Source organism: Oncorhynchus keta, chromosome 8, assembly GCF_023373465.1.
Source record: "Oncorhynchus keta strain PuntledgeMale-10-30-2019 chromosome 8, Oket_V2, whole genome shotgun sequence".
In the NCBI taxonomy this organism is placed as follows: domain Eukaryota; kingdom Metazoa; phylum Chordata; class Actinopteri; order Salmoniformes; family Salmonidae; genus Oncorhynchus; species Oncorhynchus keta.
The window spans coordinates 9361649-9378985 of record NC_068428.1 but is presented as its reverse complement, the minus strand read 5'-3'; the positions used below and the strand labels follow the sequence as shown (position 1 = coordinate 9378985).

Below are 17337 nucleotides of genomic sequence, written 5' to 3'. Positions count from 1 at the left end.
GCTTTTTATTTTAACGGAACACTATAACAAAAATAACAAAGAGAATAACTGAAACCGAAATAGTCCTGTAAAAGGTGCAAAACACTAAACAGAAATTAACTACCCACAAAAACCATGTGGGAAAAAGTTACCTAAGTATGGTTCCCAATCAGAGACAACGATAGACAGCTGTCCCTGATTGAGAACCATAAAACAAAGAAATACAAAAACATAGAAAAAATAACATAGAATGCCCACCCAAATCACACCCTGACCAAACCAAAATAGAGACATAAAAAGCTCTAAGGTCAGGGCATGACAGAAACCATGTTTTTACAGGTTTTCTAATGTTGTCCTGATCACATTCAATGGAATATAGGTATGGTACAGGCTAGGGCTGAACCCATTTAGTAAACTGGTCGATTGTTTGGTCGACAGGCAGTTGGTCGTCCAATATTTCTTTAGCCGAGCAGTTCGTACAGTACCAGTCAAAAGTTTGGGCACACCTACTCATTCCAGGGTTTTTCTTTATTTTTACTATTTTCTACATTGTAGAATAATAGTGAAGACATCAAAAAAATGCAATAACACATATGGAATCATGTAGTAACCAAAGAAGTATTTAAAAAAAAATCGAAATATATTTTATATTTGAGATTCTTTGAAGTAGCCACTCTTTGCCTTGATGACAGCTTTGAACACTCTTGGCATTTCCTCAACCAGCTTCATCTGGAATGCTTTTCCAACAGTCTTGAAGGAGTTCCCACATATGCTGAGCACTTGTTGGCTGCTTTTCCTTCACTCTGTGGTCCAACTCATCCCAAACCATCTCAATTGGGTGATTGTGGAGGCCAGGTCATCTGATGCAGCACTCCATCAATCTCCTTCTTGGTCAAATAGCCCTTACACAGCCTGGAGGTGTGTTTGGTCATTGTCCTGTTGAAAAACAAATGATTGTGGGACTAAGTGCTAACCAGATGGGACAGCATATTGCTGCAGAATGTTGTGGAAGCCATGCTGGTTAAGTGTGCCTTGAATTCTAAATAAAATCACAAACAGTGTCACCAGCAAAGCACCCCCACAGAATGACACCTCCATGCTTTACGGTGGAAACTACACATGTGGAGATCATCCATTTACCTACTCTGCGTTTCACAAAGACACGGTGGTTGGAACCAAAAATCTCATCATACAAAAAGGACAGATTTCCACCGGTCTAATGTCCATTGCTCGTGTTTCTTGGCACAAGCAAGTCTCCTCTTCTATTTGGTGTCCTTTAGTAGTGGTTTCTTTGCAGCAATTCGACCATGAAGGCCTGATTCTGCAGTCTCCTCTGAACAGTTGATGTTGAGATGCGAAAAGTAACACTAATGAACTTATCCTCTGCAGCAGAGGTAACTCTGGGTCTTCCTTTCCTGTGGCGGTCCTCATGAGAGCCAGTTTCATCATAGCGCTTTGTGGTTTTTGCTACTGCACTTGAAGAAACTTTAAAAGTTCTTTCAATTTTCCTGATTGATTGTCCTTCGTGTTGTAAAGTAATGATGGTCTGTCATTTCTCTTTGCTTATTTGAGCTGTTCTTGCCATAATATGGACTTGGTATTTTACCAAATAGGACTATGTTCTGTATACCACCCCTACCTTGTCACAACACAACTGATCGGCTCAAACGCATTAAGAAGGAAAGAAATTACACAAATGAACTTTTAACAAGGCACACATGAAGCTGTTTGAGAGAATGCCAAGAGTGTGCAAAGCTGTCATCAAGACAATGGGTGGCTACTTTGAAGAATCTCAAATATAAAATATATTTTGATTGGTTTAACACTCCTTTTTTTGGTTAGTACATGATTCCATATGTGTTATTTCCTAGCTTTGATGTCTTCACTATTTTTCTACAATGTGGAAAATAATACAAAATTAAGAAAAACCCTGGATTGAGTAGGTGTGTCCAAACTTTTGACTGGTACGGTATATATATATATATACACAGTATATATTTTTTTCAGTTTCATGGTGTACAAGACACCTGCCTGATTCTCACCTGGCTGAGTGGACTAATCCATTGTGGAGGTCGTGGGGGTGGCACAGTCCACCACCCTAAGACATGTGCTACTGAAATTGGATATGGTTATTACATAAGAAAAATGGTGCAACACTAATAAAACCATATTATTTTAGAACAAATGCACTTTCCCCTGCATTGGATAGAGGTCGCTGTCCGTGGTTCTGAAACATCAGTGTGCTGTTGAATTGGCGCCTTTTCCTCGACAATGTAGATACAGTATGTGCATAATAGCAAAGTTACCCAGCATATAGGTGTTGAGAACAATGGGTTGGAGGCAGCAGTTGAGTTAGGAGACGAGAAAACAGCCCTTGCCATAATTGTCTAAATGTATTAAGACTATAGTTATAACAGCCTAACTGTTAAATGTGCCTGGCTTTATTAATCCTCCATGTGAAGTAAGGGAAATCAGTCAATTGAAAAAAATGAATTAGGCTCCAATCTATGGATTTCACATGACTGGGCAGGGACGCACCCACTGGGGAGCCAGGCCAAACCAATCAGAATTAGTTTTTCCCCACAAAAGGGCTTTATTACAAAACATGTTGATACAACAGTAGCTAGCATGGGGAGAAGTCTGTCTATAATAAAGTGCTGCTCTGCATTCTTAACAGTACTATTGTCACGCCCTGGCCAAAGAGAGGCTTTTATTCTCTATTTTGGGCAGGCCAGGGTGTGCATTCTAGTCTCTTTATTTCTATGTTTTCTGTTTCTATGTTTTGGCCAGGTATGGCTCTCAATCAGGGACAGCTGTCTATCGTGGTCTCTAATTGGGAATCATACCTTCTAGCCTTTTTTCCTTTGTATTTTGTGGGTAGTCTGTGTTAGTGGCCTGTATAGCCCTAGTCAGATTCACATTCATTTTTGTTGTTTCTTGTTTTGTTGGCGACATTTATAATATTAAAAGAAAATGTAGGCTCACTACGCTGCACCTTGGTCCGGTAATTTCCCTGACGACGTTCGTGACAGAACTACCCACCACCAAAGGACCAAGCAGCATGTCCAGGAGAGGCAGCCCCAAAAAATGTTTGGGCGGAGCACACGGGACGGTCGGCGGAGCCGAGGTTGGAACCAGAGCCAGTCGGGGAGAAGAAGGTGAACTTGGAGGGGAGTGAAGGGAGTGAAGCAGAGACAGTTAAGGAGTTGATGGGGAGATTGGAGGGAGAGTTAGGAGAGAGCTGTTGTGTTGGTGCATGAGGTACGACATTTGCCCTACGGAGCATGCCCTCAGTTTAATGTCACCTGAGTCAGCTCTCCATACACGTCCTGAGGTGCGTGCTAGCCGTCTGGTTAAGACTGTGCCAGCCCCACGCACCAGGCCTCCTGTGCGCCGCCCCAGCCCTGCACGTCTTGTGCCAGCTCTACGCTCCAGACCTCCAGTGCGCCTCCACAGCCTGGTGAGTCCTGCGCCGGCTCTGCGCACTGTGTCTCCGGTGCGCTGTGACAGCCCGGTTCGTCCTATGCCTGCGCTCCGCACGTGCTGGGCTAAATTGGGCATTCAGCCAAGAGGACCGGTGCAAGGTCTAAGCAACAGATCTCCAGTGCTCCCCCACAGCCCGGTTCGACCTGTGCCTGCGCTCTGGAGGTGCCGGGCTAAAGTGGGCATTCAGCCTGGAAGAGTGGTGCCAAGGATACGCCCTAGATCTCCAGTGCTCCCCCACAGCCCGGTTCGTCCTGTGCCTCCTCCAAGGACCAGGCCTCCAGTAGGTCTCCCCAGCCTGGTGAGTCCTGTGCCTGCTCCACGGGCCAGTCAGGGGTCCACAACGAGGGTCCCCAGTCCGGGGCCCGCAACGAGGGTCCCCAGTCTGGGGCTGGCAGCGAAGGTCCCCGGTCCGGGGCCGGCAGCGAGGGTCCCCGGTCCGGGGTCGGCAGCGAGGGTCCACGGTCCGTGGCCCGCAACGAGGGTCCCCAGTCTGGGGTTGGCGACGAGGGTCCGCACACCAGAGGCGCCAGTAAAGTGGGGGAGCCAGAGGCGGAGGGGGGTCTACGTCCCGCACCAGAGCCGCCGCCGTAAGGGATGCCCACCTGGACCCTTCCCTTGAAAGTCAAGTTTTGCGGCCGTAGTCCGCACCTTTGGGGGTGGTGGTACTGTCACACCCTGGCCATAGAGAGGCTTTTATCTAGGCCAGGGTGTGACTAGGGTGGGCATTCTAGTTTCTTTATTTCTATGTTTTCTGTTTCTATGTTTTTGCCAGGTATGGTTCTCAATCAGTCTATCGCTGTCTCTGATTGGGAATCATACTTAGGCAGCCTTTTTCCCTTTGTATTTTGTGGGTAGTGGTCTGTGTTAGTGGCCTGTGTAGACCGAGTCAGCTTCACTTTTGTTGTTTCTTGTTTTGTTGGCGACATTTATAACATTTAAAGAAATTGTACGCTCACGACGCTGCACCTTGGTCCGGTCATTTCCCTGACGACGTTCGTGACAACTATCAACAAGGCAGGTCCTACAGGCCCTAGTTTTGTCGCTCCTGGACTTTGTTCAGAGGGACTTAGGAGAATGGCTGCACATGGCAGCACAGCTGGCCCTTGGATGTACACAAGAGAACTAACATTAATAATATGCATGTCAATCTCGCAATCTCGCTTGGCACAAAGTGGAGGAGAGATTGACTTCATCATTACTTGTATTTGTGAGAGGTACTGACATGTTGAATGCACCGAGCTGTCTGATTGAACTACTGGCACTCAGCTCGGACACACATACCCCACAAGACATCTCCCACTAGAGGTCTCTTCACAGTCCCCAAGTCGAGAACTGTCACGACTTTCGCGAAGTCGGTCCCTCTCCTTGTTTAGAGAAGTCGGTCCCTCAACACAAACATAGACACATGCATACAAACACATGATAACATACACATTCCACACACATGTACAGATGGATTTTGTGTTGTAGATATGTGGTAGAGTAGAGTAGGGGCCTGAGGGCACACACCTAATATGTTGTGAAATCTGTTATGAATGTTGTGTAATGTTTTTAAAATGCATAACTGCCTTAATGTTGCTGGACCCCAGGAAGAGTAGCTGCTACCTTGGCAGGAACTAATGGGGATCCCTAATAAATACAAATACAAATTACACACAGAAATACTACTCAGTTAAATCAGCTGTCGAGGTGGTTGGTCTCAGACGATCCCGCAGGTGAAGAAGCCGGATGTGGAGGTCATATCAAATGAAACATTTTTGGTAACATACACATGGTTAGATGTTTGCGCTTCTAGTTCCGACAGTGCAGTAATATCTAAAAAGTAATCAAACAATTTCACAACAACTACCTTATACACACACAAGTGTAAAGGGATGAAAAATAACATGTAAATATATGGATGAACGATGGCCGTGCGGCATAGGCAAGATGCAGTAGATGGTATAGAGTACAGTATATACAGTTGAAGTCGGACGTTTACATACACTTAGGTTGGAGTCATTAAAACTAGCTTTCCAACCACTCCACAAATGTCTTGATAACAAACTATAGTTCTGGCAAGTCGGTTAGGACATCTACTTTGTGCATGACACAAGTAATTTTTCCTACAATTGTTTACAGACAGATTATTTCACTTATAATTCGCTGTATCACAATTCCAGTGGGTCATACAATAAATTGACTGTGCCTTTAAACAGCTTGGAAAATTCCAGAAAATTATGTCATGGCTTTAGAAGCTTCTGATAGGCTAATTGACATCATTTGAGTCAATTGGAGGTGTACCTATGGATGTATTTCAAGGCCTACCTTCAAACTCAGCGCCTCTCTGCTTGACATCATGGGAAAAATCAAAAGAAATCAGAAGTCTGGTTCATCCTTGGGAGCAATTTCCAAACGCGTGAAGGTACCACGTTCATCTGTACAAACAATAGTATGCAAGTATGAACACCATGGGACCACACAGCCGTCATACCGCTCAGGAACGAGACGTGTATTGTCTCCTAGAGATTAATGTACTTAGGTTCGAAATGTGCAAATCAATTCCAGAACAACAGCAAAGGACCTTGTGAAGATGCTGGAGGAAACAGGTACAAAAGTGTCTATATCCACAGTAAAACGAGTCCTATATCGACATAACCTGAAAGGCCGCTCAGCAAGGAAGAAGCTCCAAGACCGCCATAAAAAAGCCAGACTATGGTTTGCAACTGCACATGAGGACAAAGATTGTACTTTTTGGAGAAATGTCCTCTGGTCTGATGAGGTAAATAGTACTGTTTGGCCATAATGACCATCGTTATGTTTGGAGGAAAACGGGGAAGGCTTGCAAGCCGAAGAACACCATCCCAACCATGAAGCACGGGGGTGGCAGCATCATGTTGTGGGGTGCTTTACTGCAGGAAGGACTGGTGCACTTCACAAAATAGATGGCATCATGAGGGGGGGAAATTATGTGGATATATTGAAGCAACATCTCAAGACATCAGTTAAAGCTTGGTTGCAAATTGGTCTTCCAACTGGACAGTGACCCCAAGCATACTTCCAAAGTTGTGGTAAAATGGCTTAAAGACAACAAAGTCAAGGTATTGGAGTGGCCATCACAAATCCCTGACCTCAATCCTATAGAAAATCTGTGGGCAGAACTGAAAAAGTGTGTGCGAGTAAGGAGGAAACCTGACTCAGTTACACCAGCTCTGTCAGGAGGAATGGGACAAAATTCAGCCAACTTATTGTGGGAAGGTTGTGGAAGGCTACCTGAACATTTGACCCAAGTTAAACAATTTAAAGGCAATGCTACCAAATACTAATTGAGTGTACATAGATTTATTATTTCAGTTTTTCTCCCTACTATAATTCTGACATTTCACATTCTTAAAATAAAGTGGTGATTGAGACTTGAGTGGCTTGAGACTTGATTTCCATTATTAAAGTGAGCTGGAGTTGAGTCTCTATGCAGGCAGCAGCCTCTCTGAGTTAGTGATGGATGTTCAACAGTCTGATGGCCTTGAGATAGAAGCTGTTTTTCAGTCTCTCGGTCCCTGCTTTGATGCACCTGTACTGGCCTCAACTTCTGGATGATAACGGGGTGAACAGGCAGTGGCTCAGGTGGTTGTTGTCCTTGATGGTCTTTTTGACCTTCCTGTGACATCGGGTGGTTTAGGTGTCCTGGAGGGCAGGTAGTTTTCCCCCGGTGATGCGTTGTGCAGACCGCACTACCCTCTGGAGAGCCTTATGGTTTTGGGCGGAGCAGTTGCCGTACAGCCCAGGATACAGGTCCTGGGCTGACGTGGTTACACGTGGTCTGCGGTTGTAAGGCCGGTTGGACGTGCTGCCAAATTCTTTAAAACGACGTTGGAGGCAGCTTACGGTAGAGAAATGAACATAAAATTCTCTGGCAACAGCTCCGGTGGACATTCCTGCAGTCAGCATGCCAACTGCACGCTCCCTCAAAACTGCATCTGTGACATTGTGTTGTGTGGCAAAACTGCACACTTTAGAGTGGCATTTTATTGTCCCCAGGTGCACCTGTGTAATGATCATGCTGTTTAATCAGCTTCTTGATATGCCGCACCTGTCAGGTGGATGGAATATCTTTGCAAAGGAGAAATGCTCACTAACAGGGATGTAAACTAATTTGTCCACAAAATGTGAGAGAAATAAGCTTTTTGTGTGTATGGAAGATTTCTGGGATCTTTTATTCCAGTTCATGAAACATGGGACCAACACTTCCCATTCTGAGTTTATATTTTTCTTCAGTGTAGGTCTAAAGTATGATGAAGATCTGAGAAGTCAGTGGTATAACTTTGATAGAAAGATGGATGATGTGGACAGGGTTAAAAAGTATTTGTAGCCAGAGCGGTTATAGATTAGAGGACATGATTGATGAGCACACATGTCAAGTAATCAAAACCTGGGTTTAATTTAGCACCAGTGGGGATCTTGTGTTTAAGCCCAACACTTTTTAACAAGCTTCGGTTCAGACACAAACAATAACTTCATTTAGTTCTCAGACTGAAAATAAATTACTGGGGAAGATATAACTTAATTTCCTGCGTCACGCTGTGCGTTTCTCAAATCTAAATCTCTCGCATCCCCCTCCAAATGGCCGAGCTAATCTCATCATCTTTCACTTTTTTAATGTATAGCAATAATTCAGCCGTTGCCAGCTTTTATTTTTTAATAAATAAGGGCTTACTGACTGTAGCATGGGGCCATAAGTATTGCTCATATCCCACAAGGACAAACAGAAATGAGTGTGGGCCAATACACACACAAGTGTTATACGCACTTCACTACCTCCATCTATTGGTGCAAAGTCAAAATACAGCCTAAGCTCCCTTAGAATACTACAAGGCCGAAAAGGCTTCTTTTCAAGCATTTACAATACTACAGACCCTGATAAACAGCCTACACATTGTCTACATAGTGCTGGAAATAATGCGCACCAAAGGAATCAGCCATTTAAAATGAAAAAGGGTAGCCTCGTATGCATACTGTCTGAGCTGTAGCCAACTCTTGTCTCACATCATTGCAATGATGGGCCATAATACTTGGCTTATACTTTTTACACAAAAAACGGTACTTGAAAGACCCTTTGGACTTTGTGATCGACCCGGGCCGTGATCATTTGTGCAGCAACGGAAAAGGTTTAAAAACATTTTGCAACAGACAACGAATAGGTACGTTTGTTATTGGAAAAGTTCAGGTACAGTCCCACCTTGTTCCAGGCCGTCTTCTTGCGTTTGGTGCCCAGTGATAACGACCCTAAACTGGCTGCCATTGCCTTCTGAAGGAGAGATAGAAGCAGCCCGGGGCAGCAGGGTCTATTTCTAGTCAGACCCGATCTCCGTGGTGATCTGTGGTGATTCAACAATCACATGCAGGGACCTTCAGGGAATGGACTTGACAGCGCGCCGGCCGCGTCCTCGCTATCCACTGATTTATGTACGGAAAGTTGTAAACGAGGCCTGCTATGAGAATTGTTTTATTCTTTCGACTGAATTACATAATTGAGGCCCTGGCACGTTATTATTTCCAAGCTTATGTCAGGGCCATCTCCCCCCTATTATCTTTCTCTCAGTCAGTCACTTGTAATGGCCCGACAATCCATCCTCACCCTCCACCCTTGACTTACCCGTGACCCATGGCTCCGTTGGCAGGCTTGACGATAAACGTCTTCTGCTTGCGTTTCCGCCGCAGCTCCTTCACGTAGTTCTGAAACTGGGTGTACTCGGCGGGGAAGATCCACGTTTTGGGAATAAAGCTGTACTCCTGAGGCTGGCTCTTGATCATTCTGTGTGCGGGGAGAAGAGAAAGGGAGTGGGGACAATAAGAGAAATAAATATCTTCACTGTAAAATTGTTTATATAACAAACCCCAAAGTTTGTATAATGCTTAGCCAATTACTAACTAGTAACCAACTTAGTGGTGTAAAAGAACAGGAAAAGCACTTACTTGGACATATTCCTTGCCAAACAGTCTTTCCGGCAAATCTCCCCCATCCCAGGGAAATGGTTAATTCTCTACAGAAAAAGACATGCAGAAATAATAATGTTTTTGAGGCCATTGCGCCGTTTACCTACCTCCAACTTCGCCCCCAAAATTGTAACATTAAAGAGAAAACCCTGATGTGAGATTACAATGTTCTGACATTTATGCCCAATTACGGACTCAAAACAAAAGGTGACTGTTAGACGTTTCTTAATCTTTATTTGGTTTACCCCATCGTTTTTAATTTAAAACGAAAAAAGACGATCAATCTTTACTCCAAGGGGTAAGGTAATTGGTTGTGCATCGGAGCTCCGGCAATTGTAGGCAGTGACAGATGAATGAATTGCTTTGAATGTGGGAGAGAGAAAAAAGCCTGGGTTTTCTGTATTCTTTGACCAAATGAGGTTGAACAGGGGCGTTAATTAGGCTCGTATGAACTGCAGCTTGACAGCAAACTTTCCAAGTAAATCACAGAACGAGAGAAAGAAGGAATGAAGAAAATAAACACCAACACGTGTGTGAAAGGAATCCGTGATTATACATACGAGACAGATGTAATTAGGTGCTCTGAGATTTGGAAGAAATCTCACAATTAGGCTGAAAGCTGTGCATGTGAGAGGCATCATGAGTGGAAATCAAAACCGTTTGTTCAGGGATTCCTTTTATTCTCCTTATTTCTGTTGTAAGCTTATGAGACTATTGCATCTGAAAGTCGAAATCATTCTAGCTATGCAAAGTATGTAGTGATACTTCCAATTGCCACAGAGAGACATGTTGAGCATATACCCTACAGAAGTAATGTTCAACCAGTTTTGTTCCAACCTACACTTCCTGTATCTTCACTTAGCTATGCCTAATTCCCTTTGACTCTGCAGTGCTTTAAATCGATCATTACTGTCCGGGGTAATCAAATAGCTGATTCCGAAGATGGATGGCTTGCACATGGCGCTCGCTGAGGAGGTCAAGTTCACACAGCAGTGAGAGCTCAAATGCAGTTGGGGCCATTTTCAAAGGAACACAAAGACCTCTGAAAAACCTTTGTTAATGTTTTGACTGAGCATCACTGTTGATGTCTCAGTTATGAGAGAGAGAGAGAGAGAGAGAGAGAGAGAGAGAGAGCTTCTGTCTCCAACGAAGGACCAAGACCAGTAACTAGATCTTCTGCACAGATTCTGTCAGACTTAGGCCCTGACAGTTAATCTCAGGAAGAGAAAAATAATGGTGTTCCAAAAAATGTCCAGTTGCCAGGACCACAAATACAAAATTCCACCAAAGACAGTGTTGCCCTAAAGTACACAAAAAACAATACCTACTGTATCTCGGCCTAAACATTAGCACTTCAGGTAACTTCCACAAAGCTGTGAACGATCTGAGAGGCAAAGCAAGAAGGGCCATCTACGGAAGGAACATCACATTTTGCATCCCAATTAGGATCTGGATAAAAATACTTAAACAGTTATAGAAACCATTTCCCTCTATGGATGTGAGGTCTGGGGTCCACTCACCAACCAAGAATTCACAAAATGGGACAAACACCAAATTGAGACTCTGCATGCAGAAATCTGCAAAAACATCCTCAGTGTACCACGTAAAACAACAAATAATGCATGAAGAACAGAATTAGGATGTTTCCCACAAATTATCAAAATCCAGAAAATAGCAATTAAATTCTACAAGCACCTAAAAGGAATTCTCAAACCTTCCATAACAAAGCCCTCACCTACAGAGAGGTGAGCCTAAAGAAGAGTCCCTTCAGACAGCTGGTACTAACACAAACAGACCCCACAGAGCCCCAAGAGAGTATACAGAACATAGCACTATTTGGTAAAAGACCATATTATGGCAAGAACAGCTCAAAAATAACAGTCCATCGTTACTTTAAGACATCAACCATCAAGCGCTATGATGAAACTGGCTCTCATGAGGACCGCCACAGGAAAGGAAGACCCAGACTTACCTCTGCTGCAGAGGATCAGTTCATTAGAGTTTACTGCACCTGAGATTGCAGCCCAAATAAATGCTTCACAGAGTTCAAGCTACAGACACATCTCAACATCAACTGTTCAGGAGACTGCGTGAATCAGGCCTTCACGGTCGAATTGCTGCAAAGAAACCACTACTAAAGGACACCAATAAGAAGAAGAGACTTGCTTGGGCCAAGAAACACAAGCAATGGACATTAGACCGGTGGAAATCTGTCCTTTAGTCCAAATTTGAGATTTTCAGTTCTTTGTGAGACGCAGAGTGGGTGAACGGATGATCTCCGCATGTGTGGTTCCCACCGTGAAGAATGGAAGAGGAGGTGTGATGGTGTGGGGTTGCTTTGCTGGTGACACTGTCAGTGATTTATTTAGAAGTCAAGGCACACTTAACCAGCATGGCTACCACTGCATTCTGCCGCAAAACGCCATCCCATCTGATTTGTGCTTAGTCCCACTATCATTTGTTTTCAACATGACAATGACCCAGCACACCTCCAGGCTGTGTAAGGGCTATTTGACCAAGAAGGGGAGTGATGGAGTGCTGCATCAGATGACCTGGCCTCCACAATCACCCGACCTCAACCCAATTGAGATGGTTTGGGTTGAGTTGGACTGCAGAGTGAAGGAAAACCAGCCAACATGTGCTCAGCATATGTGGGAACTCCTTCAAGATTGACGGAAAAGCATTCCTGGTGAAGCTGGTTGAGAGAATGCCAAGAGTGTGCAAAGCTGTCATTAAGGCAAAGGGTGGCTACTTTGAAGAATCTAAAAAATAAAATAGATTTTGATTTGTTTAACACTTTTTGGTTATTAAATTATTCCATGTGTTATTTCATTGTTTTGATGTCTTCACTATTATTCTCCAATGTAGAAAATAGTCAAAATAAAGAAAAACCCTTGATTGAGTAGGTGTGTCCAAACTTTTGACTGGTACTGTTTGTACAGACTCAGTGAGCATGGCCGTGCTATCGAGAGAGACTGACATAGCCTGTCTTCTTTTGAGAGCCAGGTCTGTCTATGTGCACACTGCCCACAAAATGAGGTGGAAACTGAACTGCACTTTCTAACCTCCTGCCAAATGTATGACCATATTAGAGACACATATATCCCTCAGATTACACAGATCCACAAAGAATTTGAAAAAGAAAAATCCAATCTTGATAAACTCCCATATCTATGAGATGAAATACCACAATGTGCCACCACAGCAGCAATATTTGTGACCTGTTGCCACAAGAATAGGGCAACCAGTGGAGCACAAAGACTGTTTATTTATTTTCCCTTTCATACTTCAACTATTTTCACATTGTTACAATGCTGTACATAGACAATAATATAACATTTGAAAGGTTTACTGTTAATTTCTAATTGTTTATTCCCCTTGTTTAGATTATTTTGTTTATTGTCTATTTCACTTGCTTGGCAATATAAATATATGTTTCCCATGCCAATAAAGCCCATTGAATTGAATTGACGGACGTCAGCAGGACAAAGGAGCTGATCGTGGACTACAGATAATGGAGAGCCAAGCACGCCTCCATTCACATCGGCGGTGCTGTAGTGGTGCGGTTTGAGAGCTTCAAGTTCCTCTGTGTCCACATTACTACAGAATGATCATGGTCCACACACACCAACTGTCATGAAGAGGGCACGACAACGCCTCTTCCCCCTTAGGAGACTGAAAAGATTTGGCATGGACCGTCAGATCCTCAAAAAGTTCTACAGTTGCACTATTGAGAGCAGCGTGACTATTGAGAGCATCTTAACTGACTGCATCACAGCTTGGTATGGCAACTGCAAGGTGCTACAGAGAGTAGTGCCTAAGGCCCAGTAAATCACTGGGGCTAAGCTCCCTGCCATCCAGGATGTGTCAGAGGAAGGCCCTAAAAAGTCATAGACTGTTCTCTCTGCTACCACACGGCAAGCGGTACCGATGCACCTATTCTGGAACCAACGGGAACCTGAAGAGCTTCTACCCCCAAGCCATAAGACTGCTAAATAGTTAGATTGTCTGGGTATCTATTGGTTAACTATCTAATTTGAACTCTTTTGACTCTGATACTGTTTATTATCTATCATGTTGCCTCGTCACTTTATCCCTACCTATATGTACATATCTACCTCAATTACCTCGTACCCCAGCATCACGACTCGGTACTGGTACCCCGTGTATATAGCAAAGTTATCGTTACTCATTGTGTATTTATTCCTCTTTGTATCATGTCTCTATTATTACTCTGCATTGATGGGAAGGGCCAGTGAGTAAGCTTTCACTGTTAGTCTACACCTGCTGATTACAAAGAACAAAGGTTCTGCCATTATAAAGTGACTGGCACTATGACAGGCCGGCACACTCTTCATGTGATCTGGCTGTTGTACTGGAGGAGCCTGGGGACACAGCAGGGACTCTGACATGCCTTGTCTCCAAACCACCCCTCCATCTCCTCTTCTCGGATGCCGAAGCAGAGCAGTGTGTAAGAAGCACTGGGCCGTGGGGGTTGAACCAAGGAAACGAGTTAAAACGAGTTAAAGTAAATTCAAAGCTACTTCTTGCTCGCCTCATGGTACACTGGCTGCTGCTGAGGCGCTCACCGTGGCCGTTCTCACTTGGTGTGACACGACAGCACTGAAGGGTCATAAAACTATGCAAGCAACAGGGGGAAACTCTGGCTGGTCTGTAGTTGCGGATTAGACCTGCACGACGGTCAGGAGGAATTTTGGACCATTCCTCTTTACAAAACTGTTTCAGTTCAGCAATATTCTTGTGATGTCAGGTGTGAACCGCTCTCTTGAGGTCAATCGGGTTGAGGTCAGGACTCTGACTGGGCCACTCCAGAAGGTGTATTTTCTTCTGTTGAAGCCATTCTGTTGTTGATTTACTTCTCTGTTTTGGGTCGTTGTCCTGTTGCGTCACCCAACTTGTGTTGACATTCAATTGGCGGACAGATAGCCTAAAATATAGATAAACTTGGGAATACATTTTTCCATCGATGATAGCAAGATGTCCAGGTCCTGAGGCAGCAAAGCAGCCCCAAACCATGATGCTGCCTCCACCATTACTTTACAGTTTGGATGAGGTTGTCATGTTGGTGTACTGTGCCTTTTTTCTCCACACATAGTGTTGTGTGTTCCTTCCAAACAACTCAACTGTAGTTTCATCTGTCCACAGAGTATTTTGCCAGTAGCGCTGTGGACCGTCCAGGTGCTGGATGTTCCACAGCGAACTTCAGATGTGCAGCAATGGGGTTTTTTGGACAGCAGTGGCTTCTTCAGTGGTGTCCTCCCATAAACACCATTCTGTTTAGTGTTTTACGTATTGTAGACTCGTCAACAGAGATGTTAGCATGTTCCAGAGATTTCTGTAAGTCTTTAGCTGACACTCTAGGATTCTTCTTAATTCTTAACCTCATTAAGTATTCTGCAAAGTGCTCTTGCAGTCATTTTTGCAGGACAGCCACTCCTAAGGAAAGTAGCAACAGTGCTGAACTTTCTCAATTTAGAGATAATTTGTCTTACTGTGGATTGATGAACATCAAGGCTTTTAGAGATACTTTTGTAACCCTTTCCAGCTTTATGCAAGTCAACAATTCTTAATCTTAGGTCTTCTGATATCTATTTTGTTCGACGCACGGTTCACATCAGGCAATGCTTCTTGTGAATATCAAACTCAAATTTTGTGAGTGTTTTGTATAACTTTAACCAACATCTTCAATCTCATCTCAATGATTGTACTCCAGGTTAGCTGACTCCTGACTCGAATAGCTAGGGGTTGACATACTTTTTCCAACCTACACTGTGAATTTTTTAATTATGTATTTTTCTTGTCTATATTGAATACAATAATATGTGTGTTATTAGTTTAAGTGTGTGTCTATTGTTGTGACTTAGATGAAGGTCAGATAAAATGTATTGACCAATTTATGCAGAAATCCAGGTAATTCCAAAGGGTTCACAAACTTTTTCTTGCCAAAATAATTTAGCCCAATAATCACTCAACCACTTTCTTTTTTTTTGCCGCAAGAGAGGAGTGCACACATTTATCCAATAGGTGTCTCCATAATGACAATCTAAAATTACTTCACCTTGTTCTCTGCATTTTTCCATTTAATTGGTATGACTGGAGAAGTACGTAGCTAACTACTAGCGCTAACTCTATCCCTTAGCTTTCCTCAAACTAAGATAAATCTGGTGTTATTTGGACCTATGATTCATTAGAATAGGTTTTTCAAAAGGTTTTCCAAAATGTCCAAGATGGAGGAAAATCTATCATGATGGGTCCTTGAGGCAAATCTGATCAGCATGAGGAAAGACACCTACATATACAGTTTCAAGTCTCTAGGTCAAACGGGATGGCAGATGAGAGTTTTAGTGAGACCGCTTATAACAGCACCGCCTATAGGACAATCAGCGCCATTATTTTTGACCAAGTTACTCATGGCCTCTAGTTTCTGTGTGCCAAATTAGAAATAAAGTGAACAATCTACACTGAGCATACCAAGCATTAGGAACACCTACACCGAGTTGAACCCTCCCCCTAGGACTGGGCGATATATCAAGTTTTTTTTCCGTTATATTCGACTGTGTTTGAGCATAGATATGGAAAATGCCTGTATGGCAAGAATCGCGGTTCTGTTATAATGTTGCAACGTTTTACAAACGCAGCATCTCACTGTCTCTTCTCTTTCAGGGTAATGTCTAATCATGTCCCAATTGCGTGACAACACGTCCACAGAGGTTATCCACCAATCACAACCCTAGACAGCCTTTCACTAATTATAACCACGCCGCAGCAGTGTAGCGGCGGTAAGAGTTCCACCAAAATGGAAAGTGAGGAAGCCAACTCAGCCTCTCGTGAGGATATCATCAAATCGAATGTATTTATAAAGCCCATCTTACATCAGCTGATGTCACAAAGTGCTGTACAGAAACCCCAGCCTAAAACCCCAAACAGCAATAAATGTAGGTGTAGAAGCACGGTGGCTAGGAAAAACTCCCTAGAAAGGTCAAAACCTAGGAAGAAACCTAGAGAGGAACCAGGCTATGAGGGGTGGCCAGTCCTCTACTGGCTGTGCCGGGTGGAGATTATAACAGAACAAGGCCAAGATGTTCAAATGTTCATAGATGACCAGCAGGGTCAAATAATAATAATCACAGTGGCTGTCGAGGGTGCAACAGGTCAACACATCAGGAGTAAATGTCAGTTGGCTTTTCATAGCCGATCATTCAGAGTATCTCTACTGCTCTCTATCATCCCCAAAAAGGGCAGCAATGTTTTTTGAGTAATATGGAAGTGGTTCGGATTTAAGAGGTCTGATGTTCAGCAAACTAATGTCCTGTGTAAAACGTGTCGAAAGACAATTGCTTCAAAAAGCAGCAGGACAACTAACCTCTTCCATCACCTGCAACTGAAACACGAGGTGGAATGGGAGGAATGCATGAGACTACGCAATGCAGTCGCCGATTCCCAAAACATCTGCTAAAAGACAAGCTGAACGTTTGATGAGCGAAGACCGACAGGTGTGCATGACAACGGACAGTGGGAGCAACATGATAAAAGCATTTGCGCTTGAACAACTGGATCCGCCTGTTTTGAACACAGACTTCACCTCGCCATCGGTAATTGCGACATTGGATAATTAAAGTGCAACAAAAAAGTTATGTTCAGGCCAGCTATAGGCTAATGTGTTAGTAGTCATTCTGCCAATCCAACAGCAAATAACCACAGGCTGTTTTAATTATAACAACATTAACTAAATTAATACATTTTCAATCAAAATGATTATATAAATTACATATTCAAACAGCTAGTGGTCAAACATTCCTAAACAATAGCATAGGCATGTGGGTGGGAGGGGGGTGGTGTTGGTTTGACAGGTCAACTGAATGCTGTACTTGTCACATT

The 17337-nt window shown here is 43.6% G+C and overlaps 1 protein-coding gene across 2 annotated transcripts in view; it reads right to left on the bottom strand.

Annotated features, from left to right (window-relative positions):
- Positions 1–17337, bottom strand: part of ttll7 (tubulin tyrosine ligase-like family, member 7) — a 139929-nt gene that overhangs the window by 71388 nt on the left and 51204 nt on the right. For both annotated transcript variants that reach the window (XM_035774594.2, XM_035774593.2), the window contains exons 5-6: positions 9418–9485; positions 9098–9256 (exon numbers count right to left, since the gene is read on the bottom strand). In XM_035774594.2, coding sequence (XP_035630487.1) covers positions 9098–9256; positions 9418–9485 — 227 coding nt within the window. The remainder of the gene's footprint in view (positions 1–9097; positions 9257–9417; positions 9486–17337) is intronic.